This window comes from Puntigrus tetrazona, chromosome 12, assembly GCF_018831695.1.
Source record: "Puntigrus tetrazona isolate hp1 chromosome 12, ASM1883169v1, whole genome shotgun sequence".
NCBI classification, from domain to species: domain Eukaryota; kingdom Metazoa; phylum Chordata; class Actinopteri; order Cypriniformes; family Cyprinidae; genus Puntigrus; species Puntigrus tetrazona.
The window spans coordinates 407084-434817 of record NC_056710.1 but is presented as its reverse complement, the minus strand read 5'-3'; the positions used below and the strand labels follow the sequence as shown (position 1 = coordinate 434817).

The following is a 27734-nucleotide window of genomic DNA, read 5'->3' as shown; positions in this document are numbered from 1 at the left end:
GCATTTAGTTATATTATACCATTTACATCATACATGTGATCGTAATGAATACATTATTGTATTTTTTTTATGTTTTTGACTTCTAAATAAAACATTCCCTCTGTACATAGCTGTGACAAGCAGTTTTTTGGTACTTCAAATTCTTTATAATTAATTAAAAACAAATACTGCCTCATATTATTGCCTCAATTAGGTCTAATTGTTCACATTAGTATTATTATTATTATTATTATTTTAAAATATATTTTAAAAAAAACCTAATGTGTTTCAACGGTAATAATTATGCAAAGGACAGGGACAGAAAAATGTAAGTGTTCTGTAATTAACCCTTTTGTTTGATGTTTTGCTTTATAATGCAGTTTAAAGTGTAGAAATGGAGGTGGCTTGTTCGCAACCAAGCAGTAGTCAACAAACTACGCATAGCGTACGTATACTTTTAAACGCCTACTTTTTCGAGCTTTCCTCGAACAGACGTTTTTAGCATGTTTCATCGAACGCGGCGACTCGTGAGATAATACTCAAAAAGCGGGTTTTTTCCTCTCAGGCAAAAGAGCCTCAGCGTGCTGGCTCTCTAGCGCCGCCTCTCTCGAGCAGGCCGCTATAGAAACGGCGGATCTCGGCGTGCGCTCAGCGAGCGACTGCAGCTGGAGAGACAATAACAGCGACCCGCGCACAGGTAAGCGAAACCTGTCAAAGCTGCCGTACGGGACGTTTAAATGCGATTTATTAGCGTATCTCGCAGGTTTCCGTGCTCTGTATTCGAAGGTGATTTGTATTAAACGTGAAACGCGCGTGCCCCCGTAGCAATTTTAAATCGGCGTCGGTCATGTCATGTTGTTAAATCGGGCCTGCTTACGTATTAATTAACTAATGCTCTGAATATAGAATATGCTCGAATATCGACTCGCATGTTAGCGGGGAAAATACCCGGTCTGTTAAGAAAAACACGCGAGGTAACAATATTATTCGAACTGTACAACGTGTAGATGTAACGGTATTTATGGGACTTTTCACCAAATGCCTATATACTGTCGCGGTCGTTTACAAGATTAACCCCATATTCGTGCAAAGCGTTATTCCTGTATTTTTAAAACCATTTTAACGCACTGTCGCGTTCAGCGTGTCGTTTTAATACCAGCTAAATACCCCTGCTGCACCGTCTGCAGTGCCATAAAGAATTCGAAACAATGCGATTATTTCCTTGTGCGTTTAGTAATGAATTTAAGTGAGCGTTTCTTCTTTAAAATCCGAATTTGTCTGCGAGTTCAAGCTCATTGCAAATCGATTTGGGTTGAAGGATGCTTTGTTGGAACGCGCCTCCTCCCTCCGTCTCTAAAGAACAGAGATGCGGCCATGATTCGAGCTCTTCATGTCGTCTGTGTCTGCATTCAGCCATCACTGTGTCTCAGCGTCTGAAACCACGCTCTGTGTCTGAATCGTCAGACGACTCGTTTTTATTACAGATCGCGGTTCCGCTTGACCGAGTGCCGATCAAATAACGGCATGCAACGCCTTTCTTCAACGACACTAGGCTACAGTTGTCTAATCATGGGGATGCATAATTTCATTCAGCGACCAGGGTTATTCTGCATATGTTCACCGCGCGTCGTTTTGGTAGCGGATCCTACAGTATATTATCACGGTGTTACATTGCATCCCTGTGGACTGTAATCCGATTTAAAATGGGGGTTGAGTTGAGGATTTTTTTGTATTGGCTGCACGCGCCTCTCTTGTTCTGTTATTGGGTCGCCTCGCCTTTTTTCATTAATTACAGTTGAATTTTCTTTGTATCGATTGTCGCCGTTGCTTGTGGCCGATTGCTGTCTGGTGGTTTAAAATGCTATGATGCTGTATTGAGGTTACCGATTCTTGATTATAGTTAACTGCAAAGGACCAGACATGCCCTCTGACAAGACCCTTCAAAGAACCCTGTAGGGTGTATCCAGAGGCAACACAAACACACACACACACACACATACACACACACACACATACACACACACACACACACACACACACACACACACACACACACACACACACACACACACACACACTCTCTCTCTCTCTCACACACACACACACATATATATACAAAAGCATATTATATATTTGCAATTAGTTTTAGTTAAATATGTAGAGGCAAGGTTACTTGGTAGTTCTTACCAGTCAACAAGCCGGACAATGATGTCTCTGAGTTAAATAATGAGATGCCTTTAACTGAAAAGCGTTTAATCTTGTCATTACGCATTACTGACACTACTCTCCTATTTGATACTGTTAAGTGCTTTGACGCAATACCTGTATAAAAGCACTATATAAATAAAGGTGACTTGACTCCAATAAGAGAATGCATTAAAGGAATGGTCAAAAATAAACTGAAATCTATTTTGCTATTTAGATTGTTTAATGATCCGAGGAAATAATCAACTGAAATTCAATGAATAAAAAACTTTGACTGCCATGCACTTTCTTTGGATTTTCTTTATAAATAGTCCACACTGAAATCAGCATAATTGCATCGTTGTGGAATCTAAAAGAATAAAACTTAATATTTATTAAAATACTTAATAAAAAAAAATGTACTTGTATAATTAGATACAAATATTATTTTTGCTCTGAAGAAGGAATAAAAAATAATAACTAGGTTATTTCGTAACTCATTGCATCACAGTGATTGCTGTTTGTGCTATTTGTGTAAACACATCTGTTGCAAAACAAAACGTCACTATAAATATTAGCCGTGCACTCTTATTATTTTTAATGTTCACTAAGCTGCACAAAAACATCTGAGCAAATTGTTGTGGTTTAATGATACGGGCAGGCTTACAAAGAGCATTAAATCTCTGACATAATGCCATATGAAGTCTCTCAAGTGTTTAATTGGCATGGCACTGACAGAGGGGTCTCCTCACACTGACTGGCATGAGAGGGTGCGATTGGGATTTCTGCCACAGAGTTAGCGCTTTGTGTAATTCGAGGTGAATTTGCAGCTGTAGAGACTTAGGCCATTACCACTCTGACAGAAGCGTGATGAACAGAATTCCAGAATTCCATGTCTACATGCATCCACATGGTCCTTTGCCCCGAGAACTAAAGCATGACTGTTCTGGAATGCCATGAAATGAAGCATATGTAAAGTGCTCTACGAAAGTTCGAGACTGAAATAGAAGATCGGAACATTTTATAACGCCGAATTATATAATCATAAGTATAAAGATGAATTGAAATATGAATAGAATTCAGTATTCGGTTTGTCCTCTTTTTGCTTTAAAGAAAGCAGCAAGAAAGCAGTGTCACAGAGTACATCATTTTCTGAAATGAATATTTGTCTTTCCAGCACAGTACAGTGGAATCGTTCTACACACAGTTCACAAGGGAGTGACTCATCATACGAATTATTTCACACGCTACTGAGAGACCGAAGTTGCTTATGTCATCACAGCACTCGGAATGCATTTTGTGGCATCAGATATACATCTAATCCAATATCGGGCTCTACATAGATTGCTACGATCTTATGCAATGACGATCTAGCGCATTTCATATTGAAAAGGCATTTTGTGACTCCGTTATGGGACTGTGTTTGAATTCGAACATGACTGGCCCTGCCCAAAAGGAGCTTGGGATAGAGAGAGAGCACTAGAGAGGAGTAGCTGTGCTTCATAGCGATGCAGAACAAATTTAGGTCAGGGATACAAGGGTAGTCAACCGTGATGAGAGCATCGCAGACATTCAGCTATTCTAAAGCACAAGCCCGGTGCGTGCCAGTGGAGAGCGGCGTTTTCCATTCGGTGCCACATAAACAAGCAAATAAACCCTAAGGAGATACATTCAGACTTTTCCTGGTGCCATCCGTGGATTTATCGCTAAATCCAACCAAGTAGTTTTTGACATGGTCAGATCTGCCGATTAGAGATTTGTCTGGTTGCATAACAAATAAGCAAAACCTGTTGAGTTGGTATATACTGTACACACACAAACGCACACACACCAGGGTGTCTGTTTACTGGACCTCAGTGCATCCCGTAACAATTGCAGAAAATAATGAATAGATGAAGAAGGTTTAGTTGCATTTTTAGGCTGATCTGACTAACAATAATCCAAACCAGTTTTTAAAAAATGTGATGTAATATGAAGGTGCCATATACAGTAATATCCAGTGACACAAACACACTTGTCTCAGCATACTGTCATATGTGTATATCTTTGCAGTAACAAGACAAAATTTTTACGTTTACTAGATTTATTGGCATTAGAAGCACAGTTGAAAATGTTCAACATACGACGAGCACCACACATGCTGACAAGAACAGCTTAGAAATTCCAGAAGTTTGTTGACATCCTGTCAGAGTAACAGTGGGAGCTTTGTTTCACGAGACGTCTTGACGCTCCTTGAGAAGAATCAAATGATCCCACGTCTGTTTGAACTATCACTTTCACAGCATTCAGTGAAAGGGGAAGTGTATGTTTACAAGGAAGCATTCATCTACATCTATTAGTAGCATACAGTCTAGTTTAAAGCTGAAGTTCAAACCAGTCTGTTGAGATGATCCAGAGTGTCGTGTCATGCTGATTATTCATGCGTCGGGGAAAGAAGCTAAGCGTTATTAAAATAATTAAAAAGACATATTATTGATGTTATGTGATACCAGGACTATATTAAGAATGCTTTATTAACATACTACTATTTTGCACAGTATGCAGTATAACAGAGTACCACAGTGCAATGTCCTGAGACCTAAATGCTAAGTTTTACACAAAACTGAATCAAATAACAAGTCAATAGATAACAAAATGATAGCTTTTATTTCCATCATGTCGTAAAAAAGTCGTAAGACCTTACTTCTACTTCAGAACACAAATTAAGATATTTTTAATGAAATCTAGAGCTTTCTGACTCTGGACAGACAGCAATGCAATTGATACGTTTAAGGCACTGAAAGGTAGTAAGGACATTGTTAAAATAGTCCATGTGACATCAGTGGTTCAATTGCAGTTTTATAAAGCTATGAGAATAATTTTTGAAAGCAAAAATCAATAAATGGCCTTTAAAGTTTTTTTTTCTTTGCAAAGAAGGTCAGACAGTCATACAGAAACCACACTTTGCTGCAGAGTGCAACCAAGAGGAAGGGAAGCCCTCCACTTTTATATCTTAGTCTCACCCAAATTTACAACCTTTTACCAGCTGTACTTTTCCACAAAAGGACAATGACCTGAAAACACTTCACTAAATCTTTTCTACTAAAGCCTAGTTCCCTTTATTTAGGATCCCCATGACCCCCTTAGGTTAAGCACAGACACCTATGTGTCCCCCAGCTATCCCTCTCTCATGAGTATAAATAACTTTATTCAACATGGAAGAGAAGTCATTGTTCAAGTTTTTTCTTAATAATTTTCTGACAAAAAAATGTAAAAATGTTTTGTCAGAAAATCAGAAAGGTTTGAGATTTCTCATGAAATTTTGGGATTGATAGAGAACATGATGAACAAATGTCTCTGTTCAATGGTTTGTAATTAATGACAGAATTTGTATTTTTTGGATGAACTATTCCTTTAATTTTACACCGTTTACATGCAATTTAATGATGTCATGTGACAACTATACTTGGTTTGAATTGTTTAGTGTCTTGTAATGCATTACGTTTTGTTTATAAAGTGTAAACTGCACAGTTATTCAATAAATTGAATAAGTATTCCACATCACATTTTAAAATGAAAAACACCACGTGTTGTCCATTAGCAACTCAAAAGCAAGAAGAAAAGACAACTGCGATCTGTTCTTGTGTCCAGACAACTATACATCTTAACCTTCATCTCTGCTTTGCAAAAAGAGATTTGTATGAATTCCTGCGTTCAGTTCCTGATACATCGGATGGCTTCATATGTGTACTTTGTGGTGAATATGTCTTTGCATAGTATGGCAGGTGCTGTGCAAACATCTGTGTTGATCTTGTGCTTTCTCTAACTGCACACACCCTCTAAATCGTCCTGTTTATATGGGTTTGCTGAAGAGCCATGAGCAGTGCCAAGTTCTTCATTCTTGTTTCTTCAACACACACACAGAGAGAGAGAGCCAACTGTGCACGTTTTTTATGTTTTAACACTCTGAATAAGGCACCGCCACACAAAAGACAACAGATGTTAGTGCCTGGTTAGATGGTGCTCTTCAACTGCCCTTGGAGGCATGTGGTCTTATAGTACTAGGTACACTCAGGACACTTGTAAAAGGTCTTTGGACAGACAGTCTGGTCCAAATGTCAGGGATTCAAAAATGTAATTTATATTTGGAAAGTTATGGCATAAAGGATAAACAAATTGGCATTAGGTCACTAATCAAATGATCAAATTTGTACTCATGATCAATGTGACGATGGTCAGATGTTCCATTAGTTTCCATTAAAGAATGAGATGTTGTTTGGACCTTTCTTAAAAAATCATGATTTGTTGGTGTAATGCTAGCTACTAAAATGATCTGAAATGTAAGTAATGTCAGTTCAACCTTTCACTGCAGGTGGGATGATAATAATATAAAATACGTCTTTTGGATCCCACTGTGTCATTGTTATACTGTAGAGTTGATTTGCTCTATTTGAAGATGTGTATATTAGGCAAACAGCGACAAATGTTGAGCAGTCATCACATTGCCAGTGTACACAAAGCTTTGAGCAAAGGTGAGAGAGCAAAGATCCTGAATCCTTGTGCTTGTTCCAGATACTCATAAAACAGGTGAGATTTTTCCCACTGCCCAATGCAATGACCTGGAGAATCCAGACAAGGGTTTTTTCTTGTTTTCTTTTGGCTGTGGGGTTTAGTAAAGCAGAGCTGGGAAACCCATAAGAAGATGAAAGAGAAAAACTGGGAAAGTATTCAATAAATACAACAGCTGTGTTTGGTATAGTCACACTATAGTATTAGTGAAGATGCTGGTAATGCTTTATGGCAGCCTTAGGCTTACTTATTCTTTCTCTAAATCATGTAGATCTACTATAATATGCTGCTCATTACTCTAATCAGTGTTTGCCATCAATGGCTGACACTTCTGAAACCTCAGATGATGAAACTGAATAATGCATGAAACTTTCTACGACTGTACATAGCTCATTAAAAATTGAAATGGATAGACAGTTCACCCAAAAATGAAAGTTGTGTCATCATTTATTTACCTTTTTTTTTATTTACTTACCCTCACATTTTTTTTTGTACATTGTTAAAGATAAATGCAGTTCTTTTTAAACTTTATATTAATCAAAAAATCTTGAAAAAAAAATGTTTTTAAAACCATATTAAGCAGCACAACTGTTTCCTAAAATGAATAATAAATCAGCTTATTAAAATGATTTCTGAAGGATCATATGACATTGAAGACTATAGTAATGTCTGATTAATTCAGCTTTGCGTTACAGAAATAATATTTTAAAGTATGTTAAAATAAATTATTTGATATAAAAAGTATTATATTTATAAAAATATAATTAATTGAATATAATATATTTGTAATAATTTTTCTAAATATTATAATTTTTACTGTTCGTTGAAAAGTCATTACATTCCCATTTCACTAGAAAGAAACACACACACAGTTTCTTAATGCTACAAGCACACACGTCAGAATGAGCTGTCAGGAAGTCTGGAGGGCTGGGTGCTGTGTAATGAGTGTGTGTTTTGTATGTAGGATGAATAGCGCATCAGGATGGCTGTGAAATATCCAACATGCATAATCTGCTTTGGGCTGGGTAGTTAACTAAATATCCTAATAACAAGTATCACTAATGGGATGGATTTTCAGTATTAGTGATTATAGTATTACAAAATGATTATGTAGTCATGAACGCATATTTGGATTTCTAACACCTCATAGCTCTAAAGCGGGAGTGTCCCGTGTAGAAAGAACAAATGAGGTCTGTGGAAAAATGGGTGTTTTCTGTAATTTGACAATTAGATAGTTAATTACATTCTGTCGTCATGTAAGGTGTGAATTTTAGGAAATAAGAACATACCAGTTTTGTTACTGCACTGTTATGTTTTGCGATACAATGGTTTAATAAAGTAACTACAGAAGGCTTGCTGGAGGTGCATAGGGACACGTTGACTTGACTGCACTATTTTAGGCCGCATGGCAGTAACCTTAAGCTAGACTGGCATGTTTGACAGTATAAATATCCAGGTTCACACCGGCACTCTGGCTCTGTTTACATTGAGCTTGTGACGGCCCTGCGTGAAGAGACAGATCCTGCCGATTGGATATTGATTCAACCCGTGCTTGTCCTTCGAATAGTTGATGGACACCTCTACTGTTGACTCACCGGAGTCATATGGTTGGTTTGACATTCATTTCTGATGGATTGCGGATTTTTAACCAGAATTTTGTTCATGACAATACCTTTTTTCTTCCGTCAGTACTGAAAAGCCCTTTTGAGTGGTGGCCTAGTAGTACACAACACAAAAAAAAATAGAACTAGTTTTGTTGTGCTAATTTAATTGCGTTGTGGCTTGATTTTCACTGTGTTGTGAATAGTTTCTGTTGTGACTTGTTTCCATCTTTTTTTTTAGCTTGTTTCCATCGTGTTGCGACTAGTTTATGTTGTGTTGCGTCTTGTTTCTGGGGTGTTGCGACAGTGTGTTGTAGTTTGTTTCTATTGTGTTACAGCTTGTTGCTTTGTGTTGTGCTAATTTAATTTTGTTGCAACTTGTTTCCATTGTGCTAATTTTGTCGCATTTAGCTAATTTTGTTCCATTGTTTCGGCTCGTTTCCACTGTGCTTTGACAGTTTCGTTATGTTGTATGTTTGTTGTATTGGGGCACCATCATTTCGGAACAAGGAATCAGAACAAAATAATCATTTTGATCTGCTTTTCACTTGTGCATTCACTAACTCGTTGCTTTTATTTCCCCTTCCTACTTTCTTTTGATTCCCTTCTTGCTCTTTTCTCTTCTACCTTTACCCTCTGTCCACCCCTCCCCCTTCAGTACCCTCATTTGGACTTGCTATGGACCAGCAGCACGATTTATTGAGCTCCTCGCCCAATAGCCACACAGCTCACTACAACTCTGGCGATACCATGGCAACCTCCCTTTCTGGAATGACCATCAACGATCATCACCATGGCAACCAGTTCCATAAGGAGAATGGAATTGCGGTGGGGCTCGTGAGACCAGGCGACTGTCCAATGAAAGGTGAGCTTGCTTCTGTGGGAAAACAGGTCGGTTGTGTCACAGCCATTCAAAATAAATACACACACATACTGATTAACTGATTAGTCAGAACTATTAAACAAGCTCTTCAGTGTGAACAGGGTGTGTGTATCATGACAAGTTTAATTGTCTTCGAAGGACATACTGGTATGGAATGTGATATACACGTTCAGCTGACCTTCTGCCACAACTTAAAGGGATAAGTTCACCCAGAAATTAAAATTTTGTCATAATTTACTCACCCTTATGTCATTTTTAAAACCTGTATGAGTTTCTTTAAGTCGAACATAATTGAAGGTATTTTGAAGAGTGCTGGTAATCAAACAATTGGTGGTTCCCATTGACTTCCATAGTATTTCTACTACAGAAGTCAGTTTGATACAAGTCTGTTATGTTTTACATTAGAAAGAAACTCAGGTTTGGAATAATGTAAGGGTGAGTAAATGATGACAAAATGTACATTTTTGGTTAAACTGCCCATTTAAAAAAAGAGTATTTATGTCTACTTTTTGGTGACCTTTTTAGGCAGTAGAGTTGTAGTTTTCACTACTAACTCAATAAGAAGAATAAATGTTGAATTAGTATTTTATGTGGGGTTTTTTTAGTGAATGGAAAGACCTGTTGTTGTGTAATGCTGATGTGTGGTGAATATTTGACATTTAAACAAGTTTATGTTATATTGATATTTTTGTGGTTAACATTATGAAAAGTAGTGCTTTCGTTTACATTTTTTTTCTGATATATTAGCTGTTTATTTACATTCAAATAGATAAGATCAGCTGGTTTCAGGTCTACCAATTATACTTAAATTTGTTGGAAAAATGTACAAAATTGTTGCAATTTATGCTACAGTAGTTGTACATTGTAGTTTCTTGGTTGAGGTGGTTAATTCATATAAATTCACATAACCTTTCTTGTGTGATTTCTGTGAAGGTTAAGTTTAGGGGCAGGGTTCGTACGAATTTACCACCTCGTAAAATATGTAGGATTTTTTTCACAAATCATATGAATTCTTACAAATTAGCCACCTTGTTAAATATGTATGAACTGCCATGAGACCAGGTTGAAACATAACTATTGCATTATTAAAGTGTCTTTGAGACAAAATATTTGCTCTCAGTGTATAAAAGATCCACAGCCAACACTGTAAAAAAAAAAAATAATAAAAAACTTGAAATAACTTGTTACCCCACTGCCCATTTTTTTAAGTTGAATCAACCTAACATTTTTATTTACTTTAATGTTAATTTAAGTGACAGCTAAAATATTTTAGTTTTTAAAATATTTTCATTTTTAAGCAGTGGGTAACAACGTTTTTTTTTTTTTTTTTTTTTTTTTTTACAGTGAGTAAAGATGAAATATTCAAATAATATCTATTTGCATGTAGAGCACACTATTAAATATTACAAGGGCAATGTTATGACAGATATATCAAATGTATCTGGCCTGACAGTTGACAATATTATGAGACAAAGCTCTTCTGTATAATACACCAGAGAAGGATTTGCACATGTGCCTACTAAATAATGAGATTATGTTAATAACGTCATTAGCACATGAATTTACCGCGATACGGCATACATGCAGATGTGTTATCCTTCTGAGCATCAATTAGCATGACTGCTAATGTGTGTTTCCTTTCGTCACAAGCAAATTAAACGTATTAAATTATCAAAGACATTGCAGGGTGTATGGTCTATGCATATTTTAGTGATAAATGCGGCAGCAGCTTTTTAATACAGCCCTGTGTTTTAATTCCTTTACATAAACCACAAGGTTATGCTTGACTGGGCCCTCAATCCTGGCTTTGCAGCTGCGTCTCGCTGTAATCCAGGCATGTGGGTCACCCTCCTCTCAGGACGCTCTCTGGTACTAATTCAACGGCATCACACACCCTGCTTTCTTCGGCATGTGTGTGAGGGTTTGTGGGGGTTTTTTTGGCTTATGAAAAGCACACAGTAATGAAATTGGTTCTCAGTTGGGAGAATGTAAGGCGACATCGTACAAAGGAACGAGTTTGAGTTCCCTCTCATTCACTGATCCACCAAAAGTATAAATAGTTGTCTTATTCAGTAATAATAACGAAAATGTTCAGTAGTGAAAAATGAGTCATCTGGCATTCTTTACTGTGATTGCTTCAGTCAGTTCTAGCATATAGTGTAATCAAAACTAAATTTGTTTCTTAAAGCAATAGTTGCTACGCAAAAAAGAAAAATCGCTATACTAACCTTCAGGCCTAGCTCCTTCATAAGAATAGATTTGGGGAAATTTAGCATTACATCACTTGCTCACCAACAGATCATCTGCGGTGAATGGGTGCCATCGGAACAGCTGATAAAAACATCATAAAAATCCACACCACTCTATCCATAATAATACTTTCTCCAGTGAAAAAAATCAGGAGAGAAATATATAAAGATCAAGCATCGTTTACAACCCAAAACAGCTCTAAACAAATACAGTGTGTGGGTAGATTTTGAGAAGACGACAAGGGAAGGACTTGGTCACTGGAGGAAGCGTTATTATTGATTATTGGTATTTCTGTAGAAACTGCTGTAAAAATGCATTAATGCTGGATTTGTTTTTTACAAACATGCAGCTTTTTACTTCTCAAGATGTTAACTGATGGACCGGAGTGGATTACTTGTGGATTATTATGATGTTTTTATCAGCTGTATGGACTCTCATTCTCAGGAATAAACTCATGTGACCCGAGGATAGGTACGTTTTAGACAATATTTTTCATGGGTGAACTGTTTCTTTAAATTAACAATGTTGCAATATAGTCCTGGGAAAATCAGGCGTTTTCTAAATGTAGTCACTTATTTAAAACCTCAGCCAATCGCTGAACTCCCAAGTATTTGTATGGAAGGCAGGGACAAACACAGTGGTGGTATTGACTGACAGTCTTTTGTAAAGGTGCCAGCTTGCCACAGAGTCTTCCGTTGTGTTGTATGCATTCACATGCCATAAATGGGACCATAACACTCTCTCTTTTTCCTCCGTGACCCCCTGCATTCTTTAGTGCGTGGCTTATATTTCCCTAGTTTACAGCCTTCGCTAGTGCACACTTTCTCCCCTTTTGCTCTTCCCGTAATGCCACACACAAGGAGGAAACACTGCTCAGAGCATCTGCCTCCAATAAATGGCAGATACTGCAATGGCACAGCAGAAAGTGAGTATGTTAGAGATAGTGAAGCTAGTAGTGGCTCTAGAATCAAAGTATCAAACATTAGCTGCCTTCCTGCAAGACACCATACACACGTCCAAACCAAAATACAGATAACTCATTTAAGTAATCAGAAATTGTTTTGCTGAGCCATTTTTTTCCATCAGTCCAAGTGAGTAGGAATGCTTTAGATTCTCTTTTTGGCAGCATTTTTGGCAGGTTTTAAGGGCTAAAACGCTAAATGACTCAACGTTCATGAGCAAGATGCTGAACAAAAGCTAAAAAAAAAGCTACATTTCTTTTGGATATTAATCAGTTACTTTCCAGCACTGCATATTGTTGCTATTATGTCAGTGCATTCAGATGGCCTTAGTTTATCCCCTTATGTTTTATTTGACAATAAAATTAGCTACAACAACTGTCCTTAAAACAACTGAATTCATCATTTTTTCCCCCTGCCAAGTTCAGAGACCCAGTTGCAGGGAAATACATAGAGATTACAATACTGTGAAAAAAAAGAAAGTACACAAACTAAAACTAAATTACATTAAATTTTGAATGAAATAAAACTAATCATTTTCTTTTTTGTTACTGTTTTAGGAAATAAAACAATTAATGTCTTGTTATCTGCGTAAACTGTCTTAACCAATTAAGACAAGTACAATGTCAAATGGAAAAACAGATTTGAATCATGTCTATGAATACTTATTGTCCCTAACAACTGATAACTCCACATTAGTTGTGCCCTGTGTGTTTTTTAACCACCATTCTCTCTCACAGAGGGGTTTTCAGAAGAACAGGTGGATGATGAGCACAGTAATGCTCCCGAGGAGAAGCAATGTGGTATGCATTGCTGCACTTATAATAAAGATGCTTTGAAATGCATTTTGACTTCTCTTTCCCTCTTTTACTAAGCAAAAAGTTAACCAAGGTTTTTTTTAAGCATTTATTTCTATTTATGTATTGGAATGCCTTTTACTTACTATACCTTGATAAATGAAGAGTCTGAAGACCATCATTTTTGGCTGTTTGCATATGTGCTTTTCTCTATTTTTTATTTTTTTTTACTTTTGTGAGTTTACCATCCAGCTCTTTGCTTTCAGCAGAGCACTTTGGATCCTGCCTAATGTCTCACAGGAGCTGAACTGCTAAACCTTTCACTTTTGTCTTACTTTTTGCCCATAACAGCAGCTTGCTTCAATTTTTACAAGTAATCCTGGGCCTTTACTAGCTTGGTGTGTCAAGTCTTCAAATGACTGTTTTATAGAGAGCCCCCAAGATTCAAGACGGGAAGAGAAAGAAGATCAGTGGCAGTCTATAGGGGAAACGGTGATTGGTACGGATCTTCTGCTCCATCGACTGCTGCCTCTTTTCACTGACATGCTTTGCTTGACTGTCCTTTTGTGCTTTCATTTATATGGATGCCTTTGTGCCTTACATCCTAATGTTTCTCATTTTCTACAGCGTTTTTTTGTTCTGATTCGTTGCATATTTAAAGCCTGCAGGACGCATTTGCTGCTGTTTGAAGTAGACCTACTGGTAATAAGACCGCATATCTTGGATGCAGTTGTTTCAGCCATTTCTTGTTCAGATCCTTTTTATTTTACACTTACAATGGGGCGATTTGTAAAGTGTAAGGTAATATGTATATCTGCAAGCACGCAATTTGATTTTGACATCACTGCTGAGGCATGCTGACAGGTTTCAGACTTTTAAATCAAAATAAACTGGAGGGAGACTCCAGAGCAGACTTAGTTCCCATGTGATTAGTCACGGAGACCTCAGCTGCCTTTGCCAGTGTAGGTGTGAAGTTATGCCAAGTCTGGAATTAATGCTTTGCGCCAAATAGGATCTCAGCCAAAGCTCTTTCTCTCACAGGTCACAATGCTTTAATTGCAAGTATTTGTTGCTTTTGTGATTTCAAAATGAAGTGTAGTATATTGGTGGTGCAATTTCACGCTAGGTTATAGTGTTTATAGTCCATCTCTGTGGCTGAAATTGCCATATAATATGCTATGTGATTCTCTAATTTTGTTATTTATGTTTTTCTCTCTGTTTGCTACATATCCTGATAAACAATAAGCTGGAGGAACAGCGTCTGCAGGTAAAGTAATGATTTTATTTATATATTTCACAACTACCATATTAGTGTCATGCTTTGTAGAATAGCCATTATGCTACATGAATTATGACCTTGTAGATTTAATTTAATTTTTTTTTTATTTAACAGTTTGTCTGGTAGTATTCCACCTCACTGATTTGTATCTTGTACTGGTTATTTGGTTTTGTGAATTCACAGAGATACTGTATGTCCATTTTATTTTAATAATCAGGAGCAACTAGGTGCTTTCAAAGAGCAGACTCTAATCATTTGTCCACCATTCATTGGTTGTGCAAACACTGGAACTGTTTACTAAATAAACACAGCAAGAAAGTAAAAAGTTCAACCCCTGGTGGAAGTTTGGGGTGGAACTGTCTCTGTTTTAACCAACCAAAGGCAAAAGGGAGGCGTGTTTGTTTGTTAATTGTTATCCTTGTGAAAAAGAAGTGCACTTGTAGTGTGCTTCAAATCTTAAGTATATTCTTAAAAACCTGTACTTCTGTATTCATGATACAAGGGGGCATAACACAGAGTTTCTCACGTTAATCTTGAGTACCTATAGAGTAGTACTGCATCCTTCATATCTCCAAAGTCTTTAGTTTTATCATATTTATAAAAGAAAGATAAAATCTTAAGATTCTTTCTGTAAAAATCTGAGCACCTGGAGGATGAGCACTTGCAGCAATTGCAAACAAAATAGATGACATATGTACCATCAGTAACCATATTTCAAAGACAGGAGAAGTAATTATGAAATAATATATAATTTAGTGGGTCAAGAAGAGCTTTTGCATTTAATATATAAATTTAAACTATTAATAACATTTTTATTTCATTGTAAATAACATAAAATAAACATTACAAGTATATTCTTTTAACAGATATAATTTCCATAATAAATACTAAACAAAGTTAAGTATGCTAAAGTGTACTTCTCTTTCTCAAGGTTTGTGGCAGAAAATCAATATGCTGATTTAAAAAAGAAAACACGTTTGCTCTTCAATTGTACCTATCAGCTCATATTTCTGTGTTCAGTGTGAAGTCCGGTTTCATCACAGCAGTTTGTTTTGTATGTTAGCAAAGGCCAGCAAACCAGTTTGTTACGTTTGTTATGACCGTTGTCTTTCCTTTACGGTTGTCACCACGAGTGTTTTTGTTCCCTTCTTATCATGTGACAGCTTCCTTGAGAAGAGTGATATAGATGTTGTCTTTGCTTTCTGTAAATCTTCTGATCACTCTCTGTCCACGCTGAATGGGACATGCATTAGTGACAGGCAAAAGCGGCTTTGTTTCCAGCTTTAGCAACAGGGTTTTCCTCAGATGATTATGATCAACACTCGGACTGGAGCCGTGTAGACCTCCAGAGAACACTAGAGCAGGACGAAGACCTCCTCAGAAGCAGCTGGTCTGGACGGCCGGTCCATCATCGGCGGACAGCCGTCAGTCCAGACCGCACCAGGAGCCTGTCTCTGGAGAGTGAGCCACCTGCGACTTTCCTGGTCCGCAGCGCTGCCCTGGAAGACCTGACATCGGTCGGGGAGAGGATTGTAGAAGCAAGGGCTCCATACAGCGAGACCCTCCAGGAAGAGGAAGAGCTGTCTTTTTATGGCAACGAGGGCCATGTTGAAGACGAAACCCTTCCAGCGTGGGCCAGTAGGGCTCACGCGACGCTCGCTCAATATGTGCCTTTTGAAACAAAAGAACATAGCTTTCCCAAAACCGTACCTCATGAACACATGGAAGCAATGGGAGAAGTGCAGGAGAAAGCCGATGCTACGTTATCAGGGGTTGATCGCAACGTTATCGCTACCGGTGAAGACGCCAGCAAGACAGAAGCCATTCCTCCCCCTACAAGCACAATTGGCTCTCCAAAAGGTGTCCACGTCTCCCCAGCAAGAAAATCCCTGGTGCCCGTGGCTCAGTTCAAAGGTCTGTGCAGATAAGCTCACAGAATCCCAGTGCAGTGTCTCTTCCTTGGTTTGCCTCCACCTATGTTTTACAGAGCCGCTTAGCTATGCACCACTTTCTGTCTATAACGAACATCCTCCAAATTGAACGGCGTGCTGAGGAGAACGATCTGTTGTCCTGCAATTGTTTGCTACACGTTGTCCTTTTTTGGGCACTCAGCCTCACTCTGTCATTCTTTTGTTCCCTTCGGCGGCCTTGCAGCCTGTTTTGCGCCAATTGATGAAATCCATGTTTGCTGGCCGTGTTTCAATGAGTTCAGTTTGGCATGTCTGTGTGCATGAATGTGTTACTTGCATGTGTTCATAACACCACCTGGTAAAGTGCTGCTTTAACAGATCCCCTCACTTTCATTTACAGCTTAACATTTTTGAAATGTTTCTTAAAACAATAGAATTACATACGATCCAGTTGATCATAATTCAAGAAAGTGAGCGAAAGGATCAGGAATAAATGTAGCAAACTGTATTTGGTTTGGCAAATGTTCCGGGTCTGCACTCTTAAAAATAAACTTTCCAAAAGGGGGTTTGTCCGCTGCGATAGCATAGAAGAAATATTTTTTGTTTACTTTTTCTTCCAGTGGAGAATATTTTTAAATATTAAGAACATTTTATGGAACGGAGAGATTCCATGCATTATCAGGGTTCTCAATGAAAGAACCTTTATTTTTAAGAGTGTACTGTGGAAGAATTTTAAGGAAGCATATATGTATTACTGTAGATCTCATTTAGGCTTTCTAATTCTAAAGTAATGTTATTTATATCCTTCATGAATAAGGCAGATGGTAGGCCAGGTGAAAGAAATATTGATTATAAATGAATATAATTTTAATCAGGACTTCAAAGTATTTCTAAAAATAGTAATTGTAGTATTATGTATTTGTGTCGCCTTATTAGCAACACCAAACCACAATAGATTGAAATAACTTGAGTCTCTAATACTATAGATTAGTCCCTTGTGAGATTTAGTATTGATTTAGTAATGGTTAGGCATCCCACTAGATTTAACAACACATTTATTCACATGCTATTTCCAACATACTGATTGTATTCATATTGGTGCATTTTTTGGTCCTTCACAGCTCAGTCCAAGACCAATGGTGATGCTGAAAAGAGGGTGAGTGCTAATAGCTGTTTGGCATAATCTTTCACTTTCATTATAGTATTTTCTGCCTTTTTATTTTGCTTTCTGTCGCTATTTGTACTCCATGGAATTTTCATCTACTGTTTTGCTCTTATATAAAGACCCCTAAAAATAGTAAAGTCAGACCCTCCTCCCATAAAACAACTTCCTCCATCCCGAAAAAGACCTCCTCTAGTAGATCTCCCTCAGTGTCTTCCACCAGTTCTGGCCCCAAAGAATCCAGACCAAGAGTGAGTAGAGCTGCTGGTGTCAGACCTCGTGTCCTGTAGCTTCTGTGGAGAGCACTTGAACTTTGCGCCTGTTTTACTGGCAGTCTGTGTACTGTCTGGTGTGATTAACAGAAACGTTTTTCTCTCCTCTAACTAACGTACCAATCATTCACACATCTTTGATGTTCATTTTGATTTAGGATACAGCATCAACACTGACGGCTGAAAATAGCATAATTTTTTAATGGTTGTAGTGCATAACTTCAGCTGAAGCTCTGTTATCATGCTTCCAGTGGATGGGTTGATAATTATTGAATGCGCTTTCAGCAAATTGTATGTTATTGCTGTTAGGCCAATAATACATTTTGAACATTTTTTAATGAATGCTTCTTAAAATATGAGTGCTTCTGTCCAGTAATACATGTATTGCTAGAAAATTGTCATTATGAAATGCTAACAATGTCATTTTTAACACACCTTGTATATGTTCTGGAAACATTTTTGTGATAAAAAAACTTCTTTGTCTTGTTAATTCTAATATAGCATATTTGTTACATTTTTTACAGCTTTCATATAGTTTAGGAAAATTACAGCTTGATTGGAATTGTATTGTCACAAGTGATATTAATCTCTTTCCTTTAACTTATTTAATGCTCTTTTAAGTTTCCTTCCTGGTAAACTGAATTTACACTAACTAAATATTGTTGGTCATGTAGGGGATAATGTGTCTAAAAGTGGATATACATTTTTCTTTTACAATGAATCTTAAAATATTTAATTCACTGTATTTACTGTATATTGTATTCACTGTATATTATTTAGTTAAAAATATTAGTAGTGTTTTTATTACAAATCCTTGTCAAGGGTATAACAATCAAATCTAGCTGTAAAGTAGATTTGAAAAGTAAACAAATGTGATTTTTCACATTTAAAAACAATATTAGCAGTTTTTCGCTTACCTCTATTATTTGACATGATATTAAATATAATTATTAATGTATTTCTGTTGCTTTCTCTCTATATTTCTGTGTTTCTCTAGGCTCCTAGTAGCAGTAGACCTCATGCTGCCGGTACAAAGATTCCTGCCATGACTGCGGCTGCCAAAAATGGAAAAGGTAATTGGGTTTCTTTCAGAAAGGAGTTTTTAGGAACGAATCTTGTATATATTTTTGAAGAATGGAAGATTTCATGATGAGATTATTACTATGTACATAACCCTATACTGGGTTTCCCAGACTCTCCTAAGACCCCGGAGACCAGCGGGCACAGCAGCCCCGGGACTCCCAAATCCCCTGCCAGTAAGGCTGCGGGTGGCAAGCCTCCAAGCACAGGAAATGAAATCAAGAAGGTCGCAGTGATTCGCTCGACCCCTAAATCTCCGAAGAACCGCTCACCCACATCACTGTCAGCCGCTACCCCCCTCCCTGACCTGAAGAACATACGATCCAAAGTCGGCTCCACTGACAACTTAAAGCACCAGCCTGGAGGTGGCCGGGTAATTCATCTTGAGTTGATTCACTTAAATGAACTGTTTCAAGTTACAAGTTAGTTAAAATCTATATGTGAAAGTATGTGGATATAAAAGAAAAAACCTAAACACTTAAATGGCAGCAACTTAAGTTTGGAAGTGTAATCAGATTGGCTGTGCAAGTAATTTCAGCTTACATTAATTCACTAAAATTCGCTTTTTAAGATAACTCTTCCTGTGTTCTTGCTTTTACAGATACAAATTCTTGACCAGAAGGTGGATTTCAGTAATGTTCAGTCCAAGTGTGGCTCCAAAGCCAACCTCAGGCATGTGCCAGGAGGTGGAAATGTAAGTATTATCACCAAACTGTCTCTCAAAATTATCAGTAATCTGTAATATTAGCTAAAGATTATACTGTACAGCGACAATTGCCAATTATCGCTAGGTATTGTAATGCTTACGTTTCCCAAGAATGGTAACTATCCAGTTGTGCAAACAACCTAAAATGTATGCCGTTCTAAGACTATTTTGGGAAAGCACTTTATAATATGTGACCCTTGAGCACAAAACCAGTCATGGGGGTCAGTTTTTCAAAATTGAGATTTATACATTGAGCTGAATAAATAAGCTTTCCACTGATGTATGGTCTGTTAGGATAGGATAATATTTGGCTAAGAAATGAGTATTTGAATATCAGAAATTTGAGGGTGCAAAAAAATCTAAATATTTGGAAAATCACCTTTAAAGTTGTCCCAATGTACTTAGCAATGCATAAAACTAATCAGAAATTAGGTTTTGATATATTTACAATAGGAAATTTACAAAATATTTTCATGGAACATGAAATTAATATATCTTTACTTAATATTTTAATGATTTTTGGCATAAAAGAAAAATGGATAATTCTGACCCATTAAATGTATTTTTGGCTATTGCTACAAACATACCCGTGCTACTTATGACTGGTTTTGTTCTCCGGGGTCACATGTCTTTATGCTTCATGAGAATCAGGGAACCATTTTGGCATTTTTGCTCATTGAAAACTTCCGAACGTTTGCTTTAAACAGGTACAAATTTTTGATCAGAAGTTGGACGTTAGTACCGTCCCTTCTAAGTGTGGCTCCAAAGACAATATCAATCACACACCTGGAGGTGGCAATGTAAGTTACATTGGGGTAAAACATCATCCAGACCCGGTTCACTCCTAAATTTACCATTATTCTTTCATTCCTTACTACTAATAGATGGAAATCAAGACTAATCAAACTCCCAGCCATCCCTTACTGACTTGAGATGTTCCTCAGATGCTCCTCATGAAGTTAAAATTACTATATGACGTCAGATGCTATTAGTAAAAATACATAGGTTCTATCAGAAGGTTTTGGTTTCACCCAAGAAAGGTAACTCTTCTTTTCCTTGATCTCTGCACTCTTTCAGGTAACAATTCTCGATCAGAAGGTGGACTTCACTAATGTCCAGTCAAAGTGTGGCTCCAAAGGCAATTTGAAACATGTACCGGGAGGTGGCAATGTGAGTAACTATGGGATGAACTCAACACCCTCTGTCTTGGTTCTTCCTGGAGTTATGACCATTTGTGGAAACCTTGTAAAAAAGTGAACACTCTCATTCAATGTAGTAGTTCTGTCTGTTACACACCAACTTCTCACATTTTGAACTGTAAAAGAGGGTCTTTATAATTCAGTTATTGAAACATTGAAACCTAATTCAAGAGTGAGTGGGAGACAACAGAGCTATTTTAGTGAATTGATGTTTGCGCTGTATCTTTCATACTCATGGCTCTTTCTCACTGGCAGTTCTTTCTGTCTCTAAGATAATTGGAAAGGTAACTACTGCTCTTCCCAACTTGATTTTCCAGGTAAAAATACTGGATCAGAAGTTGGACTTTAGTAATGTCCAGTCAAAATGTGGCTCCAAATAAAATGTTCAATATGTACCGGGAGGTGGCAATGTGAGTAACTATGGGTTGAACACAACACCTTCAGTTTTGGTTCTTCCTGAAGTTATGACCATTTGTGGAAACCTAGGGGTTAACAATTTGGACACCCAGTTCCATCTACCCTCTCTAAGTCCCAAACACCTGCACTTTCACGGTCCAAAAAACTTTTCCTACGCCTTTCCTCTGGCTTTCTCCTCTGGTCCTGAGTTAAAAAAATACAGATAACTCTTTCTCTTGCCCAAACTGTTCACTCTTTCAGGTTCAAATTCTCGATCAGAAGTTGGACTTAAGTAGCGTGCAGTCTAGGTGTGGTTCCAAAGATAATATGAAACATGTACCCGGAGGTGGAAAAGTGAGTAAACAGGGGCCCGTTTGTTGGTGTTTAACCAAAAATCATACTAAAGAGACTTTAATAGTAGGAATGCACTAATAAAGCAATTGTAGCTTAGTCAATTTGGCCAATAACCTATCAATCACTTTCGTTTAAATGCATAAAATATAAAATCAGTGCTTTTCAATTCTAAAAGTAAATTTTGGCATCACAACAAAATAATGTACAACATGAAAGATGAATGTTTGATTTTGAGTGTTGGCTAAGATTACGTTTAGCAATGTTATTTATTAAAACATTAGCTTTTTTTAAGGTTACATTTACCTAAATGAAATCACTTATTCTGAATGTACACATATGGCAAATGAGTATTCAGTAATGCACGGTAAATACTGGTTTCTTAGCTAGGACTCGGTCACTCACCCTCTAAATCTCGTAGATTCTGTGTTTTGTGGTGGTTTATTAATTGTTCACCTCAATCTGCATTTTCATTGGCTTTACATATTTTCTTTCACAAAACCTTATAAAATTGTAAAATTAATTTATTGAGTCAAGCGTTTAATCGGAAGAACACGCATGCTATTTTGTGGCATTGACATTCAGAGCTATTACACTGAACTCAAAAAAGAAAGCTCCCATACTTCAATTTTCTATATAATTATAAGACTGATTTTGACTTTCAGGAAAGCCTGTATCCTTAAAAAAAACTGATGAGCAGACCAAACCCTTAATGCCAACCGGCCTGTCATTAAGAAAAGTCAGTACACTCATTAAAAGTACCAGCTAGTGATCCATAGAGATCCTTATGCACTCAAGATGAGTTGCTCTCATCTGCTGTTGAAGGACATGATCTCTTTTGCACAGAGGGGTCTTGTTGTAACTCTCTGGTCAGCCGAGTACTGCTTTGTGGTGAGCAGTTGGCTAGAGCTGAGAGCTGACCTCACCCTGAAGACACTGAGGCCTTTTTATACAGAAAAAAAAAACCAACAGCTGTGGCTATGAGGTCATCGCGTCTATATTTGGGAGCAAGAATGGTACACAATTGTACCGTTCTCATGTTGTCTCCTCAATCTGTGGTTTACACTGAAGAACAAACTACTTTATTAGACCAATGACTATCTAAAATAATAAGGGGGTTGTGGTTCATCATTGTTTGGGGTTAAATTATCTCTGTTAATGCAAATTAGTCTTAAAAATTATATTCTCAGAGATGACTAAACCACCAAGAGGGTGTTTTGTGTTCAGCGGTCTCAAAGGTTTATTGACTAGTTGAAGTTTTGCAACTGTGTGCAATATACTCAAGTTTCCTTGATAACACTTAAATTTGGGGGACAATTTTCATACTATTAGCCATGACTTTTGCCTAATGAAGTTTAACTAACCTTAGATTTAGGTTTGGGGTAGAATTACGTGTTATAATATATGGCCATGCAGAATATACATATAGTTTATTAGTACTGATATCAGTTTATATTCTAATAAACTACTATTTAATACAGAGAATTTGTCCCTAAACTAAAGTGTTAGTGTTTTTCTCCATGTAAAAGTGTTCTTAAACAGAACCTTACATAATTGCCTGGAAGAATAATAAAAACACTTGTTTTTTTTGTTCTGAAAAGGTCCAGATCCTCCACAAAAAGATTGATCTGAGCAATGTGCAATCCAAGTGTGGATCGAAAGACAACATTCGCCACAAACCAGGTAAATTATGCACCTTGGGATACTAAATGCAACCACAGCTCAAACCTTGGCCTTGATGAATTAGCGTTATGAATGCATGTAAATAATCATGCAATTAATTTAGTAAAATCATGAGGAATTTCACCTGCCTTTTCAAGGTGGAGGAAACATTGAGATCAGGTCTGAGAAGCTTGAATTCAAGGCTCAGTCAAAGGTCGGATCTATGGACAACATTAAACACGTACCTGGAGGAGGCAGCAGGAGGGTAAGACGACATGTCCTCCACTGATGGCATATGATACTCCCAATTATTCACTCTCCACCCTAAAGTTAAATAAGAACATTCATAAATCCTTATCATTTTACAACCATGCCTATGTAAATCTGTCTCTGGTGCACTCCATGTTTGAATCATTTGGTTTTTTAGAAGATTGGGTTTAAATAAATCCCCTGAACTAATTTAACTTCTTTGAAATATCATCTCATCGTCCATTGTTTGGTTTCTGAGATTTTCAGAGTGCTTAGAAATGTCTCTGCATATTAAAATAAGATTTAAAAAAATATATAAGCATTGCATACATCATCTTTAATTTTAATTTTCATTTATTTAGTTTTGTGTTGCCATCATTTTACTTTCGTTGAACCCATATCATTTTGTGTTTCCTTTTGTTTTGGTTGACCATGGTGTTCATTTCACCACCCATTGGCCACCCTGGGGTACGTTTCTAGAAAGAGAAGGGGAAGGGGGCAGATACACCCCAAGACGAGGGCTTCCTGACCCCAGACCCCTCTGATACCCCCACCCTCTCATCTGCCAGTATGTCCCCAGAGCCCATCCTCCTCAGCAACCCCCAGATAAAGATTGAGGACTCCAGTAAGTATTTCAAGAGAGGGAGATATCCACATCAAACTATCTAGCACTTTACAGTCATATATTTTGGAGACGCTACAGGTGAATCGGGTAAAACTATTGTTTTAACTAATAAATATCACCATACAAAACCCAGCTGATTAATCACAGTACATTTGTTTTATATTACAAGATGTTATGTTTAGATTTTATGAAGTCTTGCCTTAAAAAAACTAGTTATATGAAATACAATAAATGACAACTGAAAATGACAAAGGATAAATTCATTTGAAAATAAGAAATTTCTTCATAAATCAATGTGTACATTGGCAGATAAACTAATACAAAATATTTCATATAAATGAAATACAAATAAATTGCACATTGCTTGTAATAGTTGCACTTGCACAAGTATATTGTGCAATGCATCTTCAGTGCCATCTACTGGAGAGCAACTGACAAAAATAAGAAATATCAACTTCATTTATTATTTTCTTAAAATTTTTTCCTCTACTATTTTATCACTTTAAATGCCATCTTACCACTTTTTATTGTTTGCTGATTTTTTTTTTTTATTCATTGATCATTTAAGCATAATATTATTCAGCATTTTGAAGGTACTCAACAAATATTCTGGCTCTTAAATCAAATTTACTCATCTAGAATTATTCAGTATCAGAAACTCTAATGCCCCCAAGAAATAGTTTATGTAAATAGCACCATTACATTAGATTTTCAGTCAAGAATAAGGTTTTAATCTCCACCCAAGAATCTCAGGCCTGCTCTGAGCTAACGTAAACCAACACTAGATGCTCTCAATTTCAGCTCAGAGGTTTCATTTGCAATTTCCTTTTCGCAGATTGAGTCGCACAAGCTGCTGTTCCGTGAGCAGGCCAAAGCGCGAACCGACCATGGCGCAGAAATCGTGTCTCTAGAGGAGTCGCCACACGGCCTGAGCACCGTCTCCTCTTCTGGCAGCATCAACATGGCAGACCCGCCGCAGCTTTCCACCCTCGCTGACCAGGTGTCTGCATCGCTGGCCAAGCAGGGCTTGTGATTGGACCATACCGCCACCAAACCATGCCCCCAAACCCCCGTCCCCTCCCATTCTCTTCCGCATACCTGATGGTATTCTAACCTCTCTCTGAAAGTCATTTTGTGGCCCAGAAAACAACGCCAAGTAAATTTTGGCAGTCACTGTTCGATTTTGTAATACTTTAGACTTGTTATAGGCCAATGAAGCTGTTTGAACTATGAACTATGTATAAATTTCCTTCGCTTTAAGGCATCGTCCATTTTTAACAATTGGGAATTTCCTCCAAAGCCCACCCTTGACTATATTAAGTAGCACAAAATTACGTTAACGTATCTGTATGGCTTTTGTTGACCGTTATATATTTCCTTATGCATGCCATTTTTTGGTTACTACTGGATTTAGGCCAGTTCATGCAGAACCCATTTTTACTTTCAGAGAGGATTGTTCTCATTTTTAAATCAGGCTAAAATTAGATCGAGATTATGAATAAGTCGCTTAGCAGTGCTTAAAATGAAAATTAGAGCAACGTATCTTGACTCTGAGAAAGAAAGAAACTTAAAGCCCCACAGTTTACGTTTGAAATGATTTGCGAGGCTTATGAGAAGAGAAACAGGTGCATTACAGCTTTGCGTAGAAAGCTGTTTAGTTCTTTTCAATCTCTCGTATGTGCTGTCGATCAGAGATTATACTTCACGTCTAAAATGACCATGAGATTCTGAGTGCTTCATACGAAAACATCCCTCACGGTATTATTCTGCGGGATGTTTATAAAATGAAAACACTTTTTTTGTGTGCCTACTGGCAGTCTTAAATTATTGATTTGAATAATGTCAGTGCTTCATTGAAAATGCCTCCTTTTTTTAATTTACTCGTTCTCTAACTTGGCAACTAACAGAACATCTTTTTTTTTTTTTTTTTTTTTTACATGAACATAAAATTGTAGCCACGTGTTTTAAATCGGGATGGTTTGGTAACATTTTACTATGAGGTTCATGTTAGGTATCATTGAAAGAACTACGAACTATACTTTTACGGCACTTATTAATATCAATTAAAGTCCATTTCTACATATACGTATGCATTTATTTACTAACATCGTACAATACGAAAGAAGTTGACCTGGATTAAAAATTGCTGTAAAAAATGACTATTTTTGTTTGATTCAAAATGCATTGACTAACATTATCGTAAAGTGTTATTGTTTTATTAATAACAGGTTGCATGTGAGAAATCTGAACGTTGTTTGAAATATCTTGTGGAAAAACAACCTATGCACCTGTACACTTCCTCCATAATACTGCCAACAGTTCCTCTCATTTCTCTAGCTGAGAAATGATTTATGAGATGAATTGCCAAACTGTTCTTTTTCAGGCACGCACTGTATTATAAATCTTCTGGCGACGTTAACTATATCAAGTATTGTATTCTTCACAGAAAGCGTCACTCGAGCACAAGCATGCAGTTCAACTTGGATCCGTCACACATCATCCGCTTCCACTTTATAGCTGTAAAATTTTACGTCAAGGTCTTCTGTTTTTACTGAACGACGATGTAACGACCTCAGCCAATCTTGTGGCTCAAATTCTCTCCCCTGCACTGCACTATCGCAGAATGTTTAATGAGCTTCGAACCACTCCACATGATCTCTGCTCCTTGCATGCATTTCATGTAAGCAGCCTGTGATAACTGCGTTGCCTCTTACACGCCTACTTGCGTATATCCCATAATCGCTGATGTGCTTATTAGGAATCTATGTAGAAAGTAGTGGAAAAGAGCACTACTCGGATGGCGACCCCCGTTTCTTTGTGTTGGAGATGGAGCCGTGTAACTACCATTAGATATTTAATGTATGTTTATTGTATGTTTATGACTGTACGTTTATATAGGGACTTGAAGAGACTTCAAAAAAAAAAAAAAAAAAATTAAATAAGCAGAGAAGTTCAGAAACCATGCCTGCAACATTTTAATCTGCATGCTGAGTTTTTACATGAATTGGCAACACGTTTCTGAACGTTTTCTGACCGGGGTGTTTTTGGGAAGGTGGGGAGAGCTTGGATGTGGGATAAGCTGTTTGTTACGGTTTTGATGTTGTCATGAGAGGGGAAGGGACAGGAAGAGGGAAAGTAAGTCAGTCGGTCCTTTGGTTTAAATGTCTCACTCTATAGCACACCTTCGACGTGGTTCTGGGTGCAGTTTTGCCATCCTGTTGACATCGACTCCATACACCATTTTTGCAGTTGTAAATTTTAGCTTGGGAACTGTGGTTGTCAATATTGTTCGTGTGTTTTATTAATAACTGGTTTACAATGATTCTTGTTGATGTACATGTGAATTTGGAAATAAAGGATATTAAGCAAATGGCCTGATGCTTTTGTTTTTTTCGTGACTTTAAAGGATAATTCATCAAAAAAAAGAGAAAATTTTGTCATCGACTTTTTCTTGTTCAATATAAAAGATATTTTGAAGAATGTTGATAACCAAACAGCCATTTATAGAACTTCATAGACCTGTTTTTGTCCAAATTAAGATACAAACATGAGCTATTTAATTTTGCAAAGATGCGTAATTTCATGTATTATAGTTTTATGTATCATTAAGGGTTTGTATATCAAAAACAATTCATTCTGACT

At 37.2% G+C, this 27734-nt stretch overlaps 1 protein-coding gene across 15 annotated transcripts; it reads left to right on the top strand.

Annotated features, from left to right (window-relative positions):
* The first annotated feature begins 541 nt into the window (after positions 1-541).
* On the top strand, positions 542-27462 carry mapta (microtubule-associated protein tau a). Of its 15 annotated transcripts, XM_043253630.1 has the most exons (17): positions 8187-8318; positions 8971-9177; positions 13145-13207; positions 13632-13700; positions 14448-14468; positions 17512-17546; positions 17675-17803; positions 18822-18897; positions 19018-19277; positions 19506-19598; positions 20318-20410; positions 20688-20780; positions 21467-21559; positions 23158-23239; positions 23377-23483; positions 23948-24092; positions 24928-25067. In XM_043253630.1, the coding sequence occupies exons 1-17, from the start codon at positions 8282-8284 to the stop codon at positions 24930-24932; spliced, it is 1608 nt and encodes a 535-aa protein (XP_043109565.1). In that variant the 5' UTR covers positions 8187-8281; the 3' UTR covers positions 24933-25067. The 15 variants fall into 15 exon arrangements, with proteins under 15 accessions (XP_043109566.1, XP_043109565.1, XP_043109564.1 ...); XM_043253631.1 differs by lacking the exons at positions 8187-8318; positions 23948-24092 and adding an exon at positions 542-676 and having other exon boundaries at positions 24928-27462; XM_043253629.1 differs by lacking the exon at positions 23948-24092 and having other exon boundaries at positions 24928-27462.
* Positions 27463-27734: the final 272 nt, after the last annotated feature.